At 34.2% G+C, this 8,280-nt stretch overlaps 1 protein-coding gene across 1 annotated transcript; it reads left to right on the top strand.

The window, feature by feature from the left end:
• Window positions 1–390: 390 nt before the first annotated feature.
• On the top strand, window positions 391–2,928 carry LOC120355703. The gene is made up of 3 exons (XM_039444350.1): window positions 391–1,580; window positions 1,758–2,042; window positions 2,343–2,928. Exons 1-3 carry the CDS (start codon window positions 1,282–1,284, stop codon window positions 2,803–2,805), a joined length of 1,047 nt encoding a protein of 348 aa, XP_039300284.1. The 5' UTR covers window positions 391–1,281; the 3' UTR covers window positions 2,806–2,928.
• The last annotated feature ends 5,352 nt before the right edge of the window (window positions 2,929–8,280 follow it).

Genomic DNA, 8,280 nt, shown 5'->3' with positions numbered 1-8,280 from the left:
TGAAGGTTATTTTCTTCAAACAATTCAAGTAAAAGGGTATTGGCACACTAATGTTGAACTCTTTATACTATTCAAACCATAATTACATTTTTTTCTCTGGTATGGTATTTCAGGTTTGCTCGATCTAGGAGAAGATTACCGTAGACCGTATCCAGCAACTCATATTCTTCTGTTTATGGCTAGAGGATTGACATACAAATGGAAGATGCCCATTGCATTCTTTGCCACCAACAAAATGGTGGATTCCTCTATATTGAAAAACCTAATTGAAAAAAGTATTATTGCTTGTCAAACGTCTGGGTTAAAAATCAGAGCTGTAGTCTGCGACCAGAGCTCAGTCAATAGAAAGGTGGCAAGATATTGGACGTCTCTGCTGAAAAACCTTATTTTTTGTCAACCGTGACAAAGTGTATTTTATTTTTGACTTTCCTCATGTAATCAAGTGCATGAGAAATAACTTGATGGAGAGGAAAGATGGATGCTTTGTTGGTCAAATTTCATTCAGCAAGACAACTACTAGCATCTGTAAGTTATTAATATGTATTATTTCACTTTATAAGAATATATTTTGTAGGAGTTGGGGGAAAGATGCGAGTCAAGTGAAGTGAATTCTACTGGTGACTCACAATCAAATCATTGGGGAATTAAGAACTTGTACCTTTTCTTACTAATAGATTTTGATCAAAAACTGAATTTCATCAAATTGATTTTTCTCAACATTTTACTCATTTTTGAAAAATTGCAACTCGTACTCATTGAATACAGAGAGTTCCGAATGATCTCATTCTATGAGGAATTTCATAATCTGGAGAAAAGCAGGAGCAATTTTTTTTCTGTCCGATCACGGGATTTGGTGGAGATAGCTCAAAACTGGAAAATGAACAAATTAATGATACAAAGTTTTTGGGCCACTCTGTATCTAGCAAAAGGAAATTGTGTATGGAAAAATTGGCTCTAGACTTCTCTTTTTATGTATCCATACCATATTTTTATAAATTCAGAACTACATGAATACAACTAAGATACTAATATGAATTGCAAGCAATGTATATAGTGACTGGACTATTTTGCATATTATGCTAACTTTTCTCTTTATGCTGCTAAATATTATTTGAATATTCCAGGGAGTTGGTGTAGCTGATTGGGCACATATAAAAATGCTTCACGACGACAGTCGAGCAGCCAAATCAAGAGCCACTAAGCTGACAGAAAAGCCAGTTGCCTTCATCTGCGCTTGAAACAGCAGATTTTCTCCAGCGGGTCAATAACTTATTTGATGTAATGAACAGCAAGACCAAGTTCCACCCCAACCCGTATAGATGTGCTATTACATCATCCACAAATAGTCATCTAAAAACACCGCTCTGTTCATTGATCGAAGACATCAATTGGATTAAAAGCTTGAGAATGGTGAATGAGAGGAGAAGGCCACCATGCTTGGACAGTGCAGAACAATCTCTCATGGCAACAAAATTACTGTGGGATGACCTGAGTGGAGATGGGGTCAAGTACCTCCTAACTGGGAGGTTAAACCAGGATCCCATTGAAAATGAGTTTTCGGTTGCTAGACAGAAGTGTGGGTAAGTAAACACGATTGCCTTTCTAACTTAAAAGATTGTTTTTTTTTTTTAATCTGAAAAGATTCACGTGATAAATAGAATGATTGATATATTTGCTGATTATTTCCAGTTTGCATAATGTTTCAAATGAACCAGCTTCAGTATCAAACATTGACTAAAGACATTTGATATTTACAGATTTGAAAGGAACCCCTCAGTTCGGTTGTTCCGTCAGAACCTGCGACACAGGATACAGGCAGCCCTTATCACACCACCAATGGGGGCCAACTGTGAGCCTGATGAGGATGAACTCCTTTCAAATTTAGCAGGTACAGAGGCTAGGTGTGCAAATACACTAAACCAAGCGACAACCTCCTTTTCAGAAGAAGACAACAAGTCAATGACTTGCACAGATACTGATGAGGATGAGATTGAGGACGAGCCTAAATCCATAGTATCATCCTTGGAATCATGCTCTGTTAGGTAAGTAAAGTCATAGAGAAACAATAGCATAAGCTATGCTATGCTATAAGCTATGCTATGCTTTCAGCATAGCATAAGCTATGCTATTGTTTCTCTATGGTAAAGTGTTCCAGAGTGAACTTTTTCATGAACAAATTGATATGACAGTAAAAAACCACCACTTCCCGGTGGTTTAGAACCCACCTGAAACTGTAGGTCCATTCATATGTAATTATCATCCTCATGACTCGCGCACAAGCCTAGAGCTCATGTGGGCTTCACCCTCAGAAAAAAACTGAGTATGACCTATTTTTTTTCAAGGTACTTTACTGGCTATGGAGTTCGAGCCTGCTTGAAACATTTCAATTGCTCAGACTGCAAGAAATCCTTGGTGAAGCCATCATCATCATCAGGACATTCAGAAGAGGCTCTCATCCGCAACAGGGAGTACAGTGAAAATTCAAATCTGCTCTACCCATTGGACGAGACAGTAGAGGTGGTAGATGCACTCTTGTCAGTTTTCGACAAATGTTTAAAAAGAAGTGTGCATGCTTCAATGTTTAAAAGAAATGTTTTGATAAAAGCCAAGCGACGCATTTTTAAAATAAATTCAAATTGGATGAAGGTTGACACTAAATGTTACAGCCACAGGGACTTCATACTGAGCAAGATTCTTGTTGCAAAGCTCAAGAGGAGTCTCCAGTCAATTTCAAAAGATCTTCGCCAGCCAGGTGGAAAGTATGGTGGAAAATGGGAGAAATTCATCAAAGTTTCTAACCAATAATTACTTTCCTTGCCCTATTACCATAGGTAAGGAAAGATTTGCTTTTCGAAAAAAATTAAGGCACCCCAATTTCTATATTTCTATACGTTTCAAGGTCCCCTGAGTCCAAAAAAGTGGTTTTTGGGTATTGGTCTGTGTGTGTGTGTGTGTGTGGTGTGTGTGTGTGTGTGTGTGTGTGCACAATATCTCATCTCCCAATTATTAACGGAATGACTTGAAATTTGGTACTTAAGGTTCTTACACTATAAGGATCCGACACGAACATTATTAATCACGAATTATTAATAACACGAATCATTAATCAGTTCTGATTGTTTGGATACATGAGAGAAGTCTAGAACCAAAATTCATGCAAAATTTCCCTGTGCTAGATACAGAGTGGCCCAAAAACCTCGTATTTTCAATCCATTTCCTCCATATCCTGAAATGGGACAGAGAAGTTTGCTCCAACCTTTTTTTAGACTATAAAATTTCTTAATAAAATGAGATAATTCGGAACTCTCTAATGTCAATGAGTAGTGAGTTTCAATTTTTCAAAGATGAATAAAATTTTAAGAGAAATAAACTTTGATGAATTTCAGTTTTTGATCAACAACATTTTCCGATTGTTACCATTTCAATGTATAATTAAAAATCCCTCTGGGCGTAATTTTGTGCTCTAAAATTAATATGATGTCCTACATCTAAGAGCCAAAGTACTTATACATACAAGGATAATCATGAAATACTGTATAAGGATATTTACTTTATTTTTTCATTCAACATAATGTTAGCTTATATTGTGTACAATTCATAAATACTAGATCTATTTTATAAATGGTTCAAATCAATGCAAATGTCAAACTTAATCACCAATGAACAAATTCCTGAAAGTAGTTCAAAGACAATCCCATTAGATACTAAATCAGTGAACTCAGTGATGTCAATGATCTCATTGCTCTCACAAACAAATTGAAGGAGTGGAAAGGGCAGCCTTGCTCCACTGATATCTTCAGTAAAAAGATAAACTTTCAGATAATCTTTTTTATATAAACCTCGGATTTCAGAGAAAAGTTCACAAACACGATTCCCTTTTCCTTGCAGCTTGAGATATGTAAGAAATTCATGTGCCGAAATATGTATGTTAAAAAAGCTATGCAAGCTAAGTTTTCTTTTTCTGTTGAGGAAGCCTTAAGGCTGTGCAAAGGCTAAAAATAAACTTTCTACTGGTGATATTTTTCAAAGTTTTTCGATTAGTATATTATCAAGCTATCGAAATGAAAAAGTTTCCACAGGAAAAAAATTTTTTCTGATCATTATTTTTTGCTATATGAGCACCTAATGTTTAAATTTTTGGGACAGAACATTTCAAACTCGGTAAGAGATAAATACATGAGATTCTGAGGATAGATTTTTCATGGTATTGTTAATCTGGTAAAATAAAAATTTTCTGAAAATATCAATTTTTGATAAAGTTATTCAATTTACTAAGTTTTAGGATTTATTTCAAGTTTTTTTCGTTGAGATTGAGATTGGTATGATTTTGTGATCCACACAAAACTACCTGGAGGTCCGGATCCGGACCGCGGTCCGCGATTTGGTGACCACTGACATATCATAATTATGCATGTGATTTATTACTTATCTGTTCACAATCAGAATATTTTCTGTTGTACATTATCTTATCATAAATGTATTGACCATAAATAATTGTTAATATGCCTATTCATACAAGAATGCTGTAGAGTTTTCATTTATCATATTGTTAAATTGTGTACGATTAATTCATACTACTGTATATTGAAATTGAAATTGAAATTTATTCACAACACTGACATATTTTACGAATATTTTTACAATGCAATTATTATGAAGAAACAGTATCATGATGGAAAAAAAAGAAAAGAGCTTCAGTAGCCTAACAGCTGTGATTGAAGTTCTACACTATGGTTATTGTACATAATAATATGAACGACACAGTCACTCAATTTTGATAACTAAAATTAAAAAAAAGTCTTATTGCAATTTTACACAAACAGAATTAGAGCAATAGTAAAAAACAAGAAAGAAATAATAATAAAACCTGAAAAAAACAAATAAAATGTAATTTCGTGAAGTACCTAAACATCTATACAATGAATATATAACATAAAAAGAATAAATAAAAAAATGAATAAATAAATAAACCTCTGTCACCAGTCAAATTTTTAACAATAAATTGAGTCTAAAACCAGTCAAATTGAGCATCAGTAAAGTAACAGATAAAGGCAAAAGTTAAATTTAGTACAAAATGTTCAAAATACTACAAGGAAATACTGAGGGAGAAATACTACTATTAATTAATATAAAACGATTTACGCGGGGAAAAAAATGAAGAAAGTCTAAGTGAAAATCAAAAACAGTGACAAGCGTCCCGAAAAGATGGGAAAAAAAAGAGCAACGAGGAATGTATGATACCTTATTCTAAGAAAGGATTGTTGGCCTCTAGAATATTTCCTCCTCAATGTCAATCCCACATATCCACTCCTCAATTTCATTCTGAGCTTTCTGCTACCGCTCATATTTTCTATGAATTTAGTCGGGATTAATTTATCAGCCTCTGAGAGACGTAAGAAAATTGTCTCCTACTCACATTTAAGTCCATTCTATTTTGCTGAAATATGTCTCTAGTAGGGCGTAAGTCCAAGTTTGAACTGGTTACAAGCTTATCAAATTTATTTTTATTGTTTTTTATGTAGAGCTGTCGAACGGTTAACACTTTAAAATCATTGAATAGATCACAGGTGGGCTAACGTCTGGGCTTGCCTAACATAGTTTTAATTATATATTTTTGAATTATAAATATCTTTTTGAAATGTGTATCCAAAGCCCCACCCCAATCCCGCATATACCATATTATTGTATAACCGATTGTGCATATGAGAAGTAAATTAATTTTGCAATTTCCAAGTTATTCAGTTGTCCAATTTGATAAAATCAGAGAAAACTCCTATAATTCTGTGTAATTCTTGTAAACTCTTGTAATTCTGTGATAAAATTTATATATTAGGTATTTAAGTTTTAAGCACATATAATTGAAATAGAAATAATTTGTTTTCATGAAGTTTCAATTTAAAAATACAATACCTAATTATTATTATATTACTCTCCTATCCATTTCTTAATTTTTATAAATAATATTATACCTTCTACAAATTATGCGAACTCATACATTTCCCAGAGAGTTTCTTAGGTATTATATAGGTATTATAGGAATATATTGTACTTTGAGAAAGGTAAATGGATTTGAAAATTCTCTTCAGAAGTGTATAATCATTCTAAAAGAACCCTTCTCATAAACTGGAGTGTATCCATTTCCATTCTGCAACAATTGAATATTCATTTATTCAATCCTGCAATCCCAAAATTGAGTATTTTCTATTGTTGAATAGAAGGCATACATTTTGCTTGGAAATCTGAAATGATCTTTCCTTGCAGGAGCAACTAAACAATTTCAAACAATGCATCTGTTGATGTAGCACTTTTTGCTGGATACGCAGCTGAGTAGAGCGCGTGGCCTTGAGCAAAGTCTGTGAGACGTAAATGGATGTTCGTACGAAAGCTGTGAATGGGAGAGTGGTGTGTGAGAACTTTGAATTTTGAGCGGCAAGCTGAAGAAAGACAGGCAGCGCCATCTAGCTTGGGACGGCAGGAACTACGTGGAGCTTCGGCTCCGGGTAAACAGCAAAATTAAGACCTATTGCCCTATACCATGGGTTATCTCCTTAATTATCCTTGATCTATGCTATAGGTTACAAATGCCTAACGAACCTCTGTCTACATATATCTTAGCGATTGAAAATGCAGCAAACTGTTGAGATTAATAAATCAGAAGAGGAAATAGTAAACGACATCTGTTCTGGTCTAAATCCCGAGGAAAGATCTAGGCTAGTTTTCCAAAATAAACCTAGTAGTTTCGCTCAACTTACTGAAATGTCAGTGACCTCACAAAAATACTGTTTGCAGATAGAGAAAGGTCTAAATTTGTCCCTAATAATTATGGTCAAAATAGTAGAAATGTATCTAATAGGGTGACAATGTAAGAAAAAGATGCTACAGGTGTAATAATTTAGGCCATATCAGCGCTCATTGTAGAACTAATTTGGGTAATGATAATAAGGGACACAATTCCAGGAATAGTGGTAGTCAGAATCCTTCTAGAGAAAATAGAAACTGGGAACGAGTAAAATAACTGCTATAAATGTAATGAATTAGGGCACTATGCTTCAAACTGCAATCATAAAAAATCCTGACTAGGCCGAGAAAATAAAAAATAGAAAGGTCAATTCATAGCAGGACTTTAAGATGAATAGCAATAATATAATAAAGGTGAACCTGTCAGAAAGGCACCGTATCAGTTGAGTCCTGTGAAAATGAAAATTCTCAATGAAAAGGTTAAGAAAATGTTGGACGAAGGTATTATAGAAAAATTCAATTCTCATTATGCTAGTCCCTGCTTCTCAGTACCAAAAAATGATGGAGGACATAGATTAGTTGTGGATTACAGAGCTTTAAACAAAAAAATTTGTCTTGATTCTACTCCCTGCCCAATTTAGAAAATTTGTTTCATTGGTTTAATGGTGCTTCGTTCTACTCTGTTTTAGATCTGAATCAGAGTTATTCAGTTGAATTTGAAAGAGTCAAGTAAACATTTAATTGTTTTGTAACACCAAATGCCTGTTATGAATATAAAAAGGTTCCCTTGGTCTAAATATAGGAGCAAGCTCTAACCATTGCATTGAATTCTCTTTTTGAAGATATCAAATACAAGTTTATGATAAATTATTTGGATGACATTGTGATATTTTCAAAAGATTTCAAATCTCACTTGCAACACATAGAGATAGTGTTATCTCGTTTACGCTCAGCAGGTTTTACGATAAAAATTCAGAAAACCCAATTTGCTAAAAGACAAATTTTGTTTCTTGGTAATCTTGTGAATGAAAAGGGAATAACTATTGATCCTAGTAGAACTAATTCGATCAGGAATTATCCCAGACCTAAAAATGTAAAAGCAATATCTAGATTTATAGGAATGTGTGGTTTTTTTCATAAATTTATTCCAAATTACGCAACAATTGCTTGTCCTTTAAACGAATTGAGGAAAAAGGATACAAAGTTTATATGCGGTGAGGAACAAGAAAGGGCTTTCCAAACTCTAAAAAAGGCTATCATGAATCCGCCCATTTTAATAACTGCCGACTTTAATAAAGAATTTGTGCTTGCTACTGACGCCAGTTCTAAAGCGATATCTGCTGTCCTCTCTCAAAAGGTAAATGACACTTTGAAACCATTGCTTACTCCTCGCGAAAGCTGACCCAACAAGAGTGCAAATATTCCACTTATGAATTAGAGTGTTTAGCGGCAATACATGGGATGGAGAGATTCCGTATGTACTTAGAACATGCACCTTTTGTCCTACAAACTGATAATAATGCCCTTGCATGGATTCTCCGC

Source organism: Nilaparvata lugens, unplaced genomic scaffold (genome assembly GCF_014356525.2).
Source record: "Nilaparvata lugens isolate BPH unplaced genomic scaffold, ASM1435652v1 scaffold4339, whole genome shotgun sequence".
NCBI classification, from domain to species: Eukaryota; Metazoa; Arthropoda; class Insecta; order Hemiptera; family Delphacidae; genus Nilaparvata; species Nilaparvata lugens.
Note: the sequence above shows the minus strand (reverse complement) of the source record. Positions and strands in the feature narration are given on the sequence as shown.

Excerpts from the sequence above, each read along its gene's own strand:
- LOC120355703 (XM_039444350.1), top strand. The coding sequence starts at position 1,282 with ATGAACAGCAAGACCAAGTTCCACCCCAACCCGTATAGATGTGCTATT. Across the intron at positions 1,581-1,757 it reads GTTGCTAGACAGAAGTGTGG|ATTTGAAAGGAACCCCTCAG; the intron begins GTAAGTAAACAC and ends TGATATTTACAG. Across the intron at positions 2,043-2,342 it reads TTGGAATCATGCTCTGTTAG|GTACTTTACTGGCTATGGAG; the intron begins GTAAGTAAAGTC and ends TTTTTTTTCAAG.